Source organism: Aplidium turbinatum, chromosome 14 (assembly GCF_918807975.1).
Source record: "Aplidium turbinatum chromosome 14, kaAplTurb1.1, whole genome shotgun sequence".
NCBI lineage: Eukaryota > Metazoa > Chordata > Ascidiacea > Aplousobranchia > Polyclinidae > Aplidium > Aplidium turbinatum.
In genome coordinates, this window is record NC_137485.1 from 2,853,654 (window position 1) to 2,871,527 (window position 17,874).

Consider the following 17,874-nt stretch of genomic DNA (forward strand, 5'->3'; position numbering starts at 1 on the left):
TCAAGCGCTTCAAAACAAGATGGCAGTTTATTGACCAGACTGCATTTGAAGACTTGTCAACTGATGATTATACAGCCAATGCTGTGGTTGACATCAATAATGAGATGGTGAAGGTCTTGGAGACGGCTGTGAAAGTCACTCAGCCAAGAGATGACTACATTGAACTACTGGAGCTGGTAATTATTTTTCTTTGAGCTGTCCCTCCTCAAGGCATCCACTTTGTAGCTCCCGGAGCCATGCACCAATGGATGGCAAAAGTGATCTACACTTTCAAAGTCTGGATTATTCTTTCACAGTTTAAATTGACAGCATGCCAGCGTCGAGGATTGCAGAAACTCTGCATATTTTCCCATATCTACGTTGAAGCATGGGCAACAGCGAGCATTGCTGTAAAAAGGCCCCAAGAAAGGACCTAAAGCTGCTGAAGCAATTGCAGAAGTATCAAGTGATTAATGCCGACATATCCAACGCTACAGTGAAAAAGATTGCAGGTCAACTGTGGTTACTTTCTGAGCAGTTGGTTGCCTTGGCGTTGTTTGATGACGTTTTGGACAATGGCTTGGACAAGATGGTTGTGGCTCAGAAAGAGAAAAAAGGGGAAGAAGAGCCATTTAAGCGTGCAACTATTGACATAAAACTCATTCAAGAGAAGACTGTAATCGACTTCATGATGATGAGGAACTCAACACTTCTTTTCAAGAACTTGCGTCTTTTGGTTGGTTTCCTTGAATATCCGGCAGCTCAGTGGAAGGATCAGCCTAGCTTCAAAAAGCTTCATCAGCACATTGGGGAGCAAGTCTTTTAGGCGCTGACAGTTAGGCGCTGACAGTTAGGCGCTGGTCTAATAGGCGCGCACACTGTGGCGTCTGGATATTTAGGTGCGGAGCACTGTGGCGCCCGGTCATTTAGGTGCTATTCCTAGTAAAGTCTGTAGATTGTATCAGCTTGGCAGCTTGCCAGAAAATTATATCATGGCTTCAGTGAGTGAAGCTGCTAAAACCGGCAATGCTTTTTGTCGTGAAGTTCTGTTCTGTTGCTTAAAGCTTTGTGTTGATTGCAGCGGCGCCGCTGACGTGTAAGGTCGCGTCTTTCTTTACACCTTTGTTGAGTTACCATTAACACACTGCTTGGGTTGAAGTAGGGTGGTGCTAGTATAGTTTTCTGTTGCTGTTACGTGAAGGTATATTTATGTTCTGCTATGTTTTTCAGACGCAGTGCCTATTTAGTGTATTAAAGCCATTAAATGGTGTGACAAGTCGTTCTCACGTTTTAGTTGCCTGAAAGATCATATGCGAATTCACACTGGTGAAACGCCATTTGAATGTGACATATGTGAGAAATCGTTTTCACAAATCAGTAGCCTGAAACGTCATATGCGAATTCACACTGGTGAAAAGCCATATAAATGTAACGTGTGTAAGAAATCGTTTGCAGGCGTCAGTAGCCTGAAGCGTCATATGCGAATTCACACTGGTGAAAAACCATATAAATGTGATGTGTGTATGAAATCGTTTTCACAGGTCAGTAACCTGAAAGGTCATATGCGAACTCACACTGGTGAAAAGCCATATAAATGTGCTGTGTGTGAGAAATCGTTTGCATTCGTTGGTAGCGTGAAAGATCATATGCGAATTCACACTGGTGAAAAGCCATAAAATTTCGGTACACGAAATCTGGGCGGTACCAACTGGGCAATACCAACTGGGTGATATCCACTTGGGCGAGACCAAGTGGGCGACGAACCAAGTGGGCGACGGATCAAGTGGGCAACAGACCAAGTGGGAGACGTACCAAGTGGGCAACGAGCCAAGTGGGTGACTGTAACGAAAGTTTAGCTATTCGGAATGGTGGTGACATATATAATTTATTTAGTTGCTTTGCGGCGTCACGGTTTATCGTGAAGCTTAAAATAAACCCCTCAGAAAAGAGACAAACGTATGGCCCAAGAGTGGTTGAAGTCAGTTATGAACGCTGCCTAACCGTTATCGAAATTTGTCAGTCATAATACCGATGCTGATAATGCAAGTAAAAGTCTTTAAAGTCATATTTTTTGGGTAGTGCAGAAAGTTGTCAAACTGATGACAGTGAACAACGACGTTGCTACGGGGTCAATTTAAGAAGTTATGAAGTCATATTTCTTGTTTTAGATCTTAAAATATGACTTTTCATTTTTACTTTAAAATACAAGGATTGAACCCTAGTAACTTCGTAAATGCAGTTCAAACAGCTCCTGTAGACATTGAAATTTGATAATTTGTGGAAGGGAGGCAATGAGAGTTCTCACGCTGAGTTTCACGAAGCATTGCAAGCAAATTTTCATTATTTTTTGTAGACTAGTAATTGCGCTTGCTGTTTGATGTTAGTTTGCATTGTGACATCATCTTGACAAGTTGACACATTATTTCGCAACACACAATCCAGTCTGAATATTATAAACACTTGCGGTAGGTCACCATATTTCGTATCGAAGTATTTTTCTGACTTGTTTGTTAAGTACCAGTAGCTGACTATCGTTCGAAACTCGAAAGACGCTTTCGATTGTAATGACAACTACAACTTGCCTTGCATGTTTTATACCAAGTATTCAGATCGTTTCAATTCGTGAGCACGCTTTTCCAGGGTGTACGGTCGTTTGGTCGACAGACATTTGGTCGACAGTCATTTGGTCGACAGACATTTGGTCGACAGGACGTTTGGTCGACAGACATTTGGTCGACAAGACATTTGGTCGACAGGACATTTGGTCGACAGGACGTTAGGTCGACAGAACAATTCATTTTAGGGTTAGAGTTAGGGTTAAGGTTAGTTAACTAATCCTAAAATGAATCGTTCTGTCGACCTAAAGTCCTGCCGACCAAATGTCTGTCGACCAAATATCCTGTCGACCAAATGTCTTGTCGACCAAATGTCTGTCGACCAAACGTCCTTTCGACCAAATGACCAGGTACCCTTCTCCAGAATGTCAGAGCACAATGTCAGTAGCCTGAAACGTCATATTCGAATTCATTCTAGTTAAAGGCCATGTAAATGTCATGTGTAAGAAATCGTTTGCACAGGACGGTCACCTGAAAGATCACATGCGAATTTATTCTGGTGAAAAGCCTTATATAAATAATTAAATATGATTTGTGTGAGAAATGGTTTGCAAACTGTTCACAATTTGTTGCCTTAATTTTTGCATCTATTGTGTTTTCAGGTTGTATCATACGTTGTTTACCCTGTAATATATTCCATATTTGTAACAACTGATTTTGTTTGGTCAACTAATGCATTACCGATTCAAATCAATTATTTACTTCACCTTTTAACATGAATCAAAGTGAAGCATATCCAGTAAAGCTTGAAGTACTTGAAGATTGTGATGGAAACAATAACCAAGAACAAGTGGTGAAATTGAAAATTCATGAGAGAAGTCACACTGGTGAAAAGACATACAAGTGTGATTTATGTGAAAAATCATTTCTACAACGTAGTAATTTAAATCGGCATAAGATGATTCACACTGGTGAAAAGCCATATAAATGTGACATGTGTCATAAATCGTTTGCTCAGGTCAGTAACCTGAAGTGTCATATGCGAATTCACACTGGTGAAAAGCCATATAAATGTGACATGTGTGACAAATCGTTTTCTCAATTCGGTACCCTGAAAGGGCATATGCGAATTCACAGTGGTGAAAAGCCTTATAAATGTGGCATGTGTAAGAAATCGTTTTCACAAGACAGTCACCTGAAGGGTCATGTGCGAATTCACACTGGTGCAAAGCCTTATAAATGTGACATGTGTGAGAAATCGTTTTCACAGCTCAGTCACCTGAAAGGTCATATGCGGATTCACACTGGTGAAAAGCCATATAAATGTGATGTGTGTGAGAAATCGTTTTCATTGGTCGGTGGCCTGAAAGGTCATATGCGAATTCACACTGGTGAAAAGCCTTATAAATGTGGCATGTGTAAGAAATCGTTTTCACAGGTCAGTCACCTGAAAGGTCATATGCGAATTCACAGTGGTGAAAAGCCTTATAAATGTGGCATATGTAAAAAATCGTTTGCACTGGTCAGTCACTTGAAAGGTCATATACAAATTCACACTGGTGAAAAGCCATATAAAACTTGTGTTGGTGTGATAAGCCACTGAAAGATTACACTGTATTTCTTTTGTATTGTACTAGTTGGTGGGTCATGGAAATGCAAGATCATGCTTTCGCTTTTAAAAATTTGTGAAATAATATTATGTTTGGCATAGTCGCCGACTTTTCAAAAAACCTTGGGGGGCAAGAAAGGTGGAGACGTCATAACCATAACGCTTTTTTACTGAATTAAAATAGTTTGATTAAGCTTACTGTCTTGTTTATATTGACACCTAGATTGCAAACCGAATTTATTAGAACCGCTGCTTGAAACGATGATTTTTACGCATGCAATATGCCAAGTCGTAAAAATTTTGATAGGCCTACTGTTAGCTCATAATTGGAGCAGTTGGAAAACAATCCGATTCTTTTCGTGTGAGTGAATAGCAACCAGGGCTTTGAAACTGGAGACCCAGAGCCATGCATTTTCAATGGAGCAGGAACTGGAGTCAGTTATTTGTAAAATAGCTCCGGCTCCGATGTATTTCATAAGATGCTACTATTATTGGCTGAATTCACATAATTTAACAGCAACCCTTCACTAAATTAATAAATTATCGGTGTAGTCAGACGTCGAATTAAGGAATATGTTTTGAAACGCAGTTCCGCATGATATTTTGATGTAAATACCCTAAATTTCATGAAGTTGTGCCATTTTTTAGCAACAGTTGACTGCAGGCAATTTTAAGCTTTAGAAATTAAATTGATTGTCGTCATTATTTTAATGAAAGCACTTTTCGGAGCCTAGAGCCAGAGGCGGAATTTTTTTCCACAAACTTTTTGTTACTTTGCATGAAGTTTGTATTAATACCGCATGAAGGCGAACATTTTTTGTTGCGTGTTTGGTTAAGTGGTTTCGTCTTTTGCTTTATATTCGTGAGGACATCGGTTCGACGCCCATCAAAGTCAATTTTGTTTCTTTACCTTAATTTTGCGATGCACAAAAGCTTTTCAAAAAAAGTAAGGTTAGGGTTAATTCTTAGGGTTAGGGTTAAGTCTTAACCAATTTGGAAAATCTTACTTTCAGACTAGTGACCAGTATCAATTTCTTTTCTCAACTTTTTTATACATGATTAGACTAGGTGTGTCTCCAGGCTACGTTTTTCTTCCAAAAGTGTATGAGATGAGTGTGTGTAGATGAGTAGTATGAGATGTAGCCTACATATTTTCACAATATATACATCAATACAGTGCTTATTGCAAAACAAAACATGGGTGACAGTTTTGAAAAATGCATTTTTTCTTTAAGCTGTATTCATGTAATTGTTCATTGTGTTGTAGTTTCAACTCGTTAAAGTTTGCTAAAATGATTTCATGTTTGAAGGCACAAAAAATCTAAACTTTGAACGGACATATTTGTGAAATGGATAATTTGTAAAATGAGAATAAACATTCAACCTCGCATTCGCTTTTTCGCTACCACCACACGTTTTGACTTTGAAGTTGCTCCTCACTTGCGGGAAGATGAGCAGTGTGTGACTGTAAGCATGCAGCGTGCGCATCTCAATAGTAATTAATGTTACAGAGAAAGCCATGCGATCAGCTGCTGTTTTGCAGACAAGAGCAACATAGGCTGTTTTTCGCTTTCGGCATTCTTTCATGCAAGTCCGTTTAAATGATCTATATCTTTCGTGAAGTATTTTATCTTCAAAATTTACTTTTAATAGCCATTTTTGTTGCCCCTCAACCATACATCTACAGGGGGCACTGGCCCCCCGGAAGTTGGCGCGTATGATGTTAGGATTATATTTTTGTGTGTTTTCTTTGTGCTATCATAGATATAAAATGTTAAGCTGTGTTGTTTTTGAATATGAATGTTCCTATTCTTTACCATTATTAAACTTTTCACAGTTTATTGCCTTAATTTTTGCAGCTATTGTATTTCAGGTTGTACGTTGTTTACCTTGTAATATATTCCATATTTTTAACAACTGATTTTGTTTGGTCAACTGCATTACTAATTGAGATCAATTACTGATTTCACCTTTTAACATGAATCAGAGTGAAGCAATTCCGGTAAAGCTTGAAGTACTTGAAGATTGTGAACCATATGGAATCCATAATCAAGAACAAGTAGTGAAATTCAAAAGTCATGAGAGAAGTCACACTAGTGAAAAGCCATATAACTGTGACATGTGTGAGAAATCGTTTGCACGGGTCGGTGGCCTGAAAGATCATATGCGAATTCACACTGGTGAAAAGCCATATAAATGTGACATGTGTGAGAAATCGTTTTCACAGGTCAGTAATCTGAAATGTCATATGCGAATTCACACTGGTGAAAGACCATATAAATGTGACTTGTGTGAAAAATCGTTTGTACGGGTCAGTAACCTGAAAGGTCATATGCGAATCCACACTGGTGAAAAGCCATATAAATGTGACGTGTGTGAGAAATCGTTTGCACGGACCGGTAACCTGAAAGGTCATATGCGAATTCACACTGGTGAAAAGCCATATAAATGTGACAAATGTAAAAAATCGTTCTCATTAATTGGTCACCTGAAAGATCATATGCGAATTCACACTGGTGAAAGGCCATATAAATGTGACGTGTGTGAGAAATCGTTTGCACGGGTCGGTCACCTGAAAGATCATATGCGAATTCACACTGGTGAAAGGCCGTATAAATGTGACGTGTGTAAGAAATCGTTCTCATTAATCGGTCACCTGAAAGATCATATGCGAATTCACACTGGTGAAAGGCCATATAAATGTGACGTGTGTGAAAAGTCGTTTGCACGGGTCGGTCACCTGAAAGATCATATGCGAATTCACACTGGTGAAAGGCCATATGAATGTGACGTGTGTAAGAAATCGTTCTCAAGGGTCAGTCACCTGAGAGGTCATATTCGAATTCACACTGGTGAAAGGCCATTTAAACGTCTCTTGTGTAAGAAATTGTTTGAACAGGTTGATAGTCTGAAAAAGCAAGTGCTCATTCATTCTGGTGAAAAGCCATTTAGTTGACGCATGTGAGAAATCGTTTTGACGGATCGGTTACCTGAAAGTGCATGTGGTAATTTACATTGGTATGAAGCCATATAAATGTGATGGATATGAGAAAGCGTTTTCGCATCTTGCCTAGTTGAAACATCATAGATATAATTTATAGAAAGGTAAAGTCATAAAATGCGATTTATTTGTTATTATTGCGAATCATGTGGCCAAAATATTTCAATTTTCTTTGATTTAATTGTTTGTAGAATTTCCATGTTGGTTTGTATTCCAGGTACATCTTTGTTTGTGATTTTATCCTTCCATGAAATTTTAAGCATTCTTCTATAAATCCATATTTCAAATGCCTCAGCCCTCAAGTCGTTTAACCATTTGTGATAATAGTGTCCCTAGTAACTCTAACCCATGTTTCTGCATTGTAAAGTAACGTAGTCCATTAATAGCATTTCATAATTCGTTTTCGAGTGTTGATGTTAATGTTGCGTGTTGTTAAGGCCTTTTTCTTTTTCACAAAGTTGTTTCTTGCTGTTTCTATTCGTCTCAATATTTTCATGTCACATCTGCCATTTTCAGTTGTTGTGTGTCCCAGATAGGTAAAGCTTTTGACTTGCTCGACCAGCATTCCGTCAATAGTAATATTTACACATTTTGTTCATTTTCTTTTCTTGTAATAATCTTCGTTTTCGTCTTGTTTGTGTTGATTTACATATTATATTCCTTTCCAGTATTGTTCACTTTTTGTATTATTGTTTGAAGAGCTTCTGCTGATTCTGCCAACAAAACAGTATCATCTCCATACCGTAGGTTGGATATATTCATACCACCAATCAAGGCTGCAATTTTTGTCTTTTGCGGCGGCATTGCCGCTCGACACACGCTGTCACTATTCGACAATGTCACGATTTCTTTCTATCTTCTACCAGAAAAAAGACTTGGAAAGGTTCAATGACGTAGTTTAATGGGATAAACCGAAAAGCAGTCAATTAAATGTCGAAAGGTGCACTAGTGAAATGATAATCTAACTTCTTGAAGGACTTTAACGAACGGCTTCTCAAATAACTTTAATTTCGAACACAATTTATATCAGCACCAATTCTCATCTATTTGTATTCGATTTCTTCAACTCTCAATCAACAATAATTTCTGCACCAACTACCAATCCACAACTCATAACACAACTCTCACAATCAACTTGTCATAATACAACTCCCATAATAATAAATGATTTCGCAAATTACACCACTATTTATAGAAGGTTGTTTCGGTCTAGTAACTTCGAGAAGGGTCATTCCATGTCAATTCAACCAAAAAAAAGCAAAATGTTAACCCAAAGTCTCGGATTTGGCTAAAATTAAGCTGAAAAGAAAAACTATGTAATTCTGAGCAAAATAAAGTTTGTTTTAGCAAAATCGGAATAGAGGTCGCGGAGTTGTAGCATTTAAAAAAACAACACTTTTTGTGCTCATTCAACCATGACATGTATTGATTTTGACACCAGTGACATTGAAACAGTCATAACTTTGCTTAGGTGGGAAAATAAGACTTGAAACCAAGTTCTATAGACAGATTATTGATTGATCTTCATGTTAAGCTAAACTTTTATTTATTTATTTTGGAGGTCAAAGGTCAAATATGGCAACAAAATCATCAACTTTTTGAAATCAGTCAAGCGTAACAGAAGTTTGAAGTCGAATAACTTAAATCTAGTTAAACGAATTTTTTTAAGCAAGGTATCATATGAAAGGTCTGTTCATGTAGAATCTATTTAAACTATTGTCATAAGTGATATTAACTGATATCATGTTCATAAGAGGGCGACAAGCAAAAGAACTGAAAAACATAATATTCTAAATTTTGTCAATAAATGATTACGGCTTCAAAGTTATAAGCATCATATCCATACTTGCTGCAAGTTTATCATTGGCATTAGAATAATACAGTACTGAGCATGGCATAGGACATGCATAGTACCAAGGCAAAAGAAATGAACCACTGAACAATAACAAAATGACACAAAGCAAATGAATCACAAAGCATAAACATGGGAATCTAATAACAAGTGAGTTAAACTGGAAGAAGCACCCATAGCAGTACAGCTTGATACCATAACTGAACTTATCAATACTCAGTTTGATGTAGGCTATAATATATACATAGATCACTACAGAGTGGGATCTTAGATATTTGGGTTCGGACCAGTATTGGCAAAGTTATCGCAATTTGAAATTTCTAGTGTTTTCATTGAATTTTGCATAGTATTTTTTGCATATAACATTTCTTAATTACTCAAACTCTTGTAACTTGCAAACCTGTCAACATTTTTTTCTAATATTTTGCAAGGTCACATTTATAAGTAAATGTGCTGAATGAGATTTATAAGTAGTAATCATGAAGTTTGACCTTTAAACCTTGAAAATTGCGGCCAAAGTTATCTCACTTTTTTATGTGCAGTCATGCGTGACAACATTTCAAATGTCTATAACTCAAAATGGATAACTTGGATTTCAAAATTTTTTTTTTGATCGAAATTTCTTGATGACGAGATTACTGATTACTTACACCTATCAATGGTATTGTTTTTTAGAGATGCAAAAATAACAAGATTCAAAATTTTGGTGAAAATATGAAAATTCACATCTCTTGCTGAGGGAATCTATCTTGGTCTTTATGTTAGTCTCTTAAATAAAACATGAAACTTTAAAACTATTTGGTTTTACAAAATGTTAAGGTTAATCACATTAAGAGCTTTTAAGAAAACACAAATAGTTGAGGTTCACATTCTGGGTAACTTAGTGAAAAGCTTGGACACCAACGTCCAACGTCAAGGTGTACCCATTATCCAGGTTTCCTTATTTCATATCCCAGAAAGGAAGCCCTTTCACATCAAATGTGTCAGTGTTGTGTGAAAAGGGAAATGAAACTGGATCCATACAAAAGTCAAAAAGATTATTGGTGTACATTCTCTGCTAAAACATTCCAGGATGAAGCTTTTTCCAAACCATTCTGTATTTTCTTCATGGATGCTGCATCGATGCGATAAAATCCTCTTGTTGTTGCTAATGAAGGCACCTCGGTGATGCAGATAATATGCTGGAATGGTATCCAACAGAAATCATCTTTTTCAGGCCAGAAAAATGACGAAGATGGGCCATTTGGATGCATAAACTTTATAAAACAATCTTCTTGCTCTTGATCAATGCTCTGCACTATACCAATGTACCACTTCCTATCATAAATAGCTGCAATGAAAGAGCCGCTGGAAATTGCTGGTGAAGAAGTTGGTGCCAAAGTTGTTGTTGAAATTAAAGAATAAGCCGAAGCAAGACTAAATCGTTTCATTCCAATTTTATTTGGAGAAATAGGCTGGAAATAGTGGAAACTTCTTGTGCCTTTGATGGTAGAGGCATGATTAAATCGTGTCTGCAATTCTGTCCTAAGTTTTGAGAGAGTTTGACATGAAAGTTCAACAAAATGGATGGCTGGAATCTTGGTTATGCAGTGAGTCATCATATCTTTTACTGTTAAAATCTGGTTTGCATAGGGGCGGCGTAAACTTTCCAGGGCAGTTGAACGCTTGACAGTGCCACCAATCCCATCACAAGGTGACTTGCCATGGCTGGTGGCAAAAAATGACCAAGATGCCTTGATGCCAAAGTCCACTTCATGATGGCAAAGATTGTAGAAGCTCTTGCAGTTTTTGTATTGGGCTGCGCATCCATCAGTGAAATACTCTACTTCCTCTAAGTAAGGAACATAATTTTTCAAAAACTTTATAGTTTCTTGCTGAATACTATAAACCATTGATACATCATGTTCAAGATCTTCTGAAAGAAAGCAAATGCTTTGATGGGACAATGCATCACCAGCACGGTTAAAATAACAGACCACAGGATGTACAGTGCAACCTCTGTGTGTCCAGTGATAACCCTGTGCTTCATCCTGTATGTGAAAGGAGTAGTTTTCACTGAAATCCATAAGAATTATTGCAGATTTTCCATTTATTTCCTCTTTCCTCTTCTTCAGGTATTGGGATTGTAATTTCGAAATGAAGTGATGAGGCACAAGCTTTTGCATCTTTTCAATCAGGAATGAAATATACTCTCGGATAGGCATCTGTTGTGTTATCAAATCAGTCCTGTCTACAGATACCCACTGCTTAATTTCAATGGTTTCATACAAATCTTCAAATTTTGCTTGCAAGAGGTTTTCCACTGTGGCAATATTAGGACAGTTGCTGCATCTCTGAAGCATACAGTCTTGATTCTCAGAAGAACATACCATCATCTCTATTATATCCTTGTAAGTCTCCTCTAGCTGTGCTGCATGCAAGAGCAAATTTACATTCTGGTGAATTGTGCAGACACACACAGAATGAGTACCATTAGATCCAGCAAGGACACACCATTTTGGCCTTAATGTTGCAAATGTAGAAAATCCAACTTTAATATCTGGATATTTCTCTTTAAACGATAGGTAAAGTTCCTTCAATGTACACAAGATCAGCCTTTTTTGTTCATAAACATTAGGAGCAATGCTGACTTTGTCACGAGCACCAGGCATGATTCTTGTATTTTCATTATCACAATAAAAATCAATCATAATCTTTTTTATTTCAGTACTCAAAGTTTTCCCTTTTCTTGCTGGTGGCTTGCTGCAAATTCCATGTGTTGTTGCTAATGATCTAGCAGCCCTGACCATATAATGAGTTACATGGAAGTATTCCACAACAGTATTCCGTGACCATGAGTCTGGAACAAGTGTTAATAACTGTATCTTTTCTGAACGTGTTGTTTCTTTTTTGCTTATTTTTTCTTTTATCTTTTCCATTAAAATGTCAAGGTCTCTAGCCTTACGTTTGCTTTCATAGTCTACCGATTTCTTCTCTCTTGTAACTTCATGCAGGGGCACTTTCAGGGCAATTGCTACTCTTTTTGTCATTTCGTTGTTAATTGAAACAAGTTTACGCTTTCCATAACGAGATCGGCTCCTCGAAGGGACACTGTGCAACTTCATTGGAGACTGCCCAATTTCAGATAAACTTGTATTTAGCTGACTATTCAATAAATCAGCAGCAGCAGTACTTTCTTCACTGTCAGTACTCTGTCCTGTTACGTCAGTATCTGAAGTTGAACTTAATGTTCCCTCACAAAGTTTGTTCAATCTTGTTTTACAGTTTCCACAAACTTTTTTTCCAGGAATTACTACAAATTGTTTTTCTTGCAATTCTAAAGCAAATTTTAAACTAATTACTTGTAAATTTTTTTTGATGTCTTTTTTGTGAATTTTAAAAGGGTTACAACAATTCTTTTGCAGGACTTCATATCTGTCAATTATCAAGGCTTTGTGGTGTGCACAGACAGTTAGAACTTCATCTTTTTCTTCAACTAAATCAGTTCTGTATAAAAGTTTCTTTTTATCTTCTTCTGTAAGTGATGCAAATGATATTAGTGCTTTGGACCTAACTACTGTAAGTTTGTGACACTGTGTTTCTTTATTCTTAAGGATTCCAATGCTACAAAACTGGATTTCTTCAATCATACTCATAATGTCAAAATACTTAACAACATACCTACTCCTGAAAATAGTGGTATTTTAACAAGCTGTGATACTAAAACACACAAACATTAACACATTACAAACACTTACTTGTGTTGTTTAAAAATAGTAGCACACTGAACAAATGCAAAACCATGATTATTTCAACAATTTTGTTTGTTTCTGTTGTTACCCTCTTATGAATATGATATCAGTTAATATCACTTATGACAATAGTTTAAATAGATTCTACATGAACAGAGCTTTCATATGATACCTTACTTAAAAAAACTCGTTCAACTAGATTTGAGTTATTCGACTTCAAACTTCTGTTACGCTTGACTGATTTCAAAAACTTGATGATTTATGTTGCCATATTTGACCTTTGACCTCCAAAATAAATAAATAAAAGTTTAGCTTAACACGAAGATCAATCAATAATCTGTCTATAGAACTTGGTTTCAAGTCTTATTTTCCCACCTAAGCAAAGTTATGACTGTTTCAATGTCACTGGTGTCAAAATCGATACATGTCATGGTTGAATGAGCACAAAAAGTGTTGTTTTTTTAAATGCTATAACTCCGCGACCTCTATTCCGATTTTGCTAAAACAAACTTTATTTTGCTCAGAATTACATAGTTTTTCTTTTAAGCTTAATTTTAGTCTAATCTGAGACTTTGGGTTAACTGGCCTGGTTGAATTGACATGGAATGACCCAGAAGGTTACGTAATGTCACAATGTTCTGTCAAGTTGCATTAATGTAAACAAGCAGAAGCCCAAAGAAGTTTAAAGAATGTCACGTAGGAGTAGAAGATTCTTACATAATAAATATTTCGCAATCGGACATCTACTGGTAAACATCCTTATGACGTCATGACAAACGACGCTCAGAAATTATGAAAAACAATAGAACATTCCAGATTTGCATGCTTACAGACGATTCTGGAAATGCGTTACATAATACAGATTTCTCATTCAAAGGTTACTTCAGGTCAATACCCGATAATAACGCATCGCTCAAAATTCCATAATGAAAACAGCACATTCTGTCAAGACACAAAGCAGCCCGACGCGAGGCCTTGCACATTGATTGTGACATACAAGCTCCGTGCAACTATTCGACAAACTTATGGAAAAAAACAGAGAGAGGACGTCAAGTCAGGTCGAGGAACAATCGGGGAGAGCATCACTTTACGTAATCATAAGAGTGCCGATTTACTTAAATTTCCTTCCGACAGGTAGTTCAAGGCAACGCCTAAAAGCGACGCTTCACATGAGAAATTCCCAAGCCGTCCGCACCGTTATTTTGAATACTGCGGGAAAATGCTTTGATTGAAGTCCTAACGCCTGACATCAAACATTTTGCCACACATGTTTCGTGCTATTTGACACAACAGGTTTCTTTTATCAGTTATCAACGTCTATGCCAATTAGAATTTCGCCGTATGAGCCAATTAACAAAATTACCTCTTTGAGATACTTATTGCAATAGCAGCACACTCTTCAACACCCACAAGTGATGACTGATGAGCTATCTGGTTTTTGCCATCGAGTCCGCGGGTGCGGATGTTAACCAGGACCACCTCATTTCGCTGCACCACACACTCCATCACCGCCTAGCATCTGAAGAACCGTTTCTTTCGATTCAATTATTCAGTTCAGTTGAATTATTCAATTCAGTTCAATTATTTTTGATATTAGTTTGTGTTGTATGGAAATAAAAGACTGCTTTTGTTGAAAGTCTGTGTAATATCTAATATAATTATTACATTTCAAGATTTCATTTTTGTGCTCATTGTTTGTGCTTTTATGGATATAGAATTTCATTTGGGACATTTTGGAGATCAGTATTCAACTATTCAAATATTCGTATTGTTTACCAATATTGAATTTTTCACAGTTTGTTACTTATGTTTCAGGTTATAGGCTGTTTAGTGTTTATCCTGCAATATTTTCTATGCTTTGTAAGTTAACTGATTTTGTTTGGTCAACTATAGCTAATGCATCACTAATTCAAATCAATTATTCACTTCACCTTTAACATGAATCAAAGCGAAGCAATTCCAGTAGAGCTTGAAGTACTTGAAGATTGTGAACCATATGGAATCAATAACCAAGAACAAATGGTGCAATTGAAAATTCATGAAAGAGGTCAGACTGGTGAAAAGCCATACAAGTGTGATTTATGTGAAAAGTAGGGTGGTCCCGAGAGTTTTTTTTTAGAATTTTGTTACAACCACCTTACCTTTTTTTTACATTGCCTAAAAGAAGTTAACGTGCAAAATTTGGTTAAAATTGAACAATGTTTAAAGGTGCCACAAAGCCATTTAATTTTTCTCTCAAGACACAATATAAAATAATGTGGCTTATTAACTGATGCTAAACCCTTCTGTACTATGTTATACTGTAATGTCATCACGACCTGAACAAATGTTTATTCCATGGGCCTTGGGCCAGCTTTAACCAAGGTTTTTAGCCCAGCAACAACAGTTCTTTTTGTTGCATCTGGAAAGTTCTTGCGGTGATCTGCCACCACTTGAAGGAGGCGTTGTCTTTGTTTCTCATCCTTTGTCAGAACATGGATATACTCCTGAATTAGAGCCACTCCTCTCTCAGCTGTGTCGTTAAGCACTCAAAACTGTGCTGCTTTCGTTTTTCCTGCAATGTAACTATCATTTGACAGCCACAGTGACGGTGGCAATGACAGGAAATCTGTCGACAAATTCAGAGCTTTGATGAACTGCATAGATTTTACTGAAACAAAGTCTTCTATCTCACTTGCTTCAATTTCATCCATCTTCAAGCTGGCTTTCACGGCACGACTACTCTTTCCAGGCTTTTTAAGGTTCTTAACCATTCTTTGCTTCCTCTCTTCAGCAACACCATCATCAAAGAATGCAAATGCCACAACTTCTTCACTCAGGTACCAAAGATGGTTGAGGAATTTTCTGCATTTCACTTTGGAGACACTGCTGTTGATGGAGGCATAAGCTTTCAAATTCTTCAAGAAGGCCAGGTCATTGGCTGGTGCTGAAACTGCTACCGGTGCATCAAACCAGGCTCTGAAATACACCAACACTGCGAACAGAACAACTTCTGCAATCCCTTTCTTTTGCTTTGCTGTCAGCTTTACTTGTGCCCGGAACATCCAAATCTTGAGAGAATAAAGGACCTTGCTCATCCACCGTGCTTTGTGGAAAGCTCCGGGCTTTCTGATAACCAAAACACCCTGATCTGGTAATTCACCAAGGAAGAGGATGATCAGGTCCATAAATTCTCTGTAATCTTCTCTTGGTTGTTGTTTGCATAGATATTTCTTTGCAGACATCAACAAGGAATCACGTTCTGGTGCGATATAAATCTCCACTGAAGGTTCACTTGCTGCAGTTTCATAATCATCTTGCTTGAGATGTGGCCAGCGCGCTTCAAACTGCTTGAAAATCTCGATGTCAGGCCCTGATGACGGTCCCATTGCATTGTTGAATACTGCACCTATCACTAGTTCAAATATATGGTGAGTTCCTTCTCTAGCTAGACCTTAGGAAGATGACAATCATGCTCCATTCCTTTTTCCTGTGTTGCTGCTAGTTGTATCAAAACTCATTGCTACAACATCGTCTTCTAGTACCCAATCATTTAGGACTTCTTTGACTGCCAAAGCCATCAATTGTCTAAATTCACTTGTCAACTTTGGTACAGCAAGCAACTTTTCTGTACCATCATACGATACAATTACTGATAACCTATCGTATTTGTAATGACACCCTGCTGTGTCTGGGGTTAGCTTTCCATCCCAATGCACAACAACCTTAACTCCCGGGTCAAGAATGTCAAGACTGAAATTGTCCTTACTGGAAATAGCAGCTTCTTGTCTTAGTGACCTTCTTGACTGACAGATAGTTTTTCGATTAATGGCCAATTCATCCACGTTGTGGCCTAAACTTTGAGCTGTTGCAGCAATGATATGAACAGCTGCTCTGTCACTGACTTTGGTTCGGTTCAGAGCTTGTGCTAGTCCTGGAGAGATCACATTTTGCTCTAGCTGTAATTGTACATTTCCGTTTTTTTGGTGTCTGCACTTCTGAAGCACTGGACTGTTCACACTGTTCAGTATTTTCAGAATCTGATGACGATGTTGAGATATCTTCTTGATAACATGCTTGCACTGCAGAAGATGATACTTTTGCCTTTTCAGCTCGAGCTTGCTCCTCTTGTTTCCGCTTAACAGTTCGTGCTTCTTTTGCAGTAAGTTCGTGATCAACTGAACCTAGGAAACCTCTTCGTCCATCTCTTTGTGCCATAGAAAAGCACGGTCTTCTTCAATAGTAGTCAGATCCAGTGCTTTCGCGTGTGCTATGTCAAACAGTTTGTCAAGATCAGCACTAAACTTTTCTTCTTTCTTCATCTGTGTATCTGTTCTCCTTAAAGCCGCCTTCTGGAGTCCTTTCCATTGCAGAAATAACTTTTCCAGTCTTTCTCTTGCATGTATTTTTGTGCATGTTATAATCCTGAATGGAATCTCCCAGAATGGAATGCACAATTTGATAACTTCTTTGCAACTTTCTTTGATGGTTACCTTTTCAATCTTGTGGAGATGGAAAAACACGCTAAGGACTTCCCTAGCAGAAGCTTTCTCTCAGACAGTTCTTTGGAAGTGGGACCAATCAACCAAACATAATTGTCCTTTCTGGTTTTGGGCTTTGCACCACTGATAGGCCTACTACTATTATTACTGTTGCTAGCCATCTGAAAAACATAGAAAGAAAAACGTTCACAACTTCATCAGTACACTACGATCAGTGCTCAACTGCTCATCATTTAAGTGCATGAAAGTTAACCTTCTGTCAGTCTATAAACTCCTCCTGCCTCTTCTTTTTCATAGAAGTAGCCTATTCAATTTAGAACTGCAACTTGTTCGCTATACTTGCTATCTTGCAAGTTCTTGGCTTCGCTTTCAAATTCTAGCCATCGAAGAAATTACGCAATACTCATTGATTTGGGTGTAAGAAGAATTTGCTTGAAGAGAAAAATTCTGCACTGGGGAATTTTTATTTCGAATCGGCAGTACCAAAAAAAAGATTTCGAATCATTACGGAATCGTATCAAATCGAAATACTGAAATAAGCACCCTTAACCCGATTTTGCAACCTCGTGTGGCACCTCTAAATAGTAACCAATTTTTCTTAAATTTAGCTTGTTACCTTCTTTTAGCCTATGTAAAAAAATTGTAGGGTGGTTGGAATGTTTCGAA

The 17,874-nt window shown here is 37.6% G+C and overlaps 1 protein-coding gene across 1 annotated transcript in view; it reads left to right on the forward strand.

Moving 5' to 3' along the window:
- The first annotated feature begins 1,373 nt into the window (after window positions 1–1,373).
- The window catches only part of LOC145783462 (uncharacterized), a 50,101-nt gene continuing 33,600 nt past the window's right edge, over window positions 1,374–17,874 (forward strand). The window contains 4 exon segments of the mRNA XM_082595348.1: window positions 1,374–1,604; window positions 3,553–3,988; window positions 6,303–7,022; window positions 14,550–14,557. Of these exon segments, the coding sequence (XP_082451474.1) occupies window positions 1,374–1,604; window positions 3,553–3,988; window positions 6,303–7,022; window positions 14,550–14,557 (1,395 nt within the window).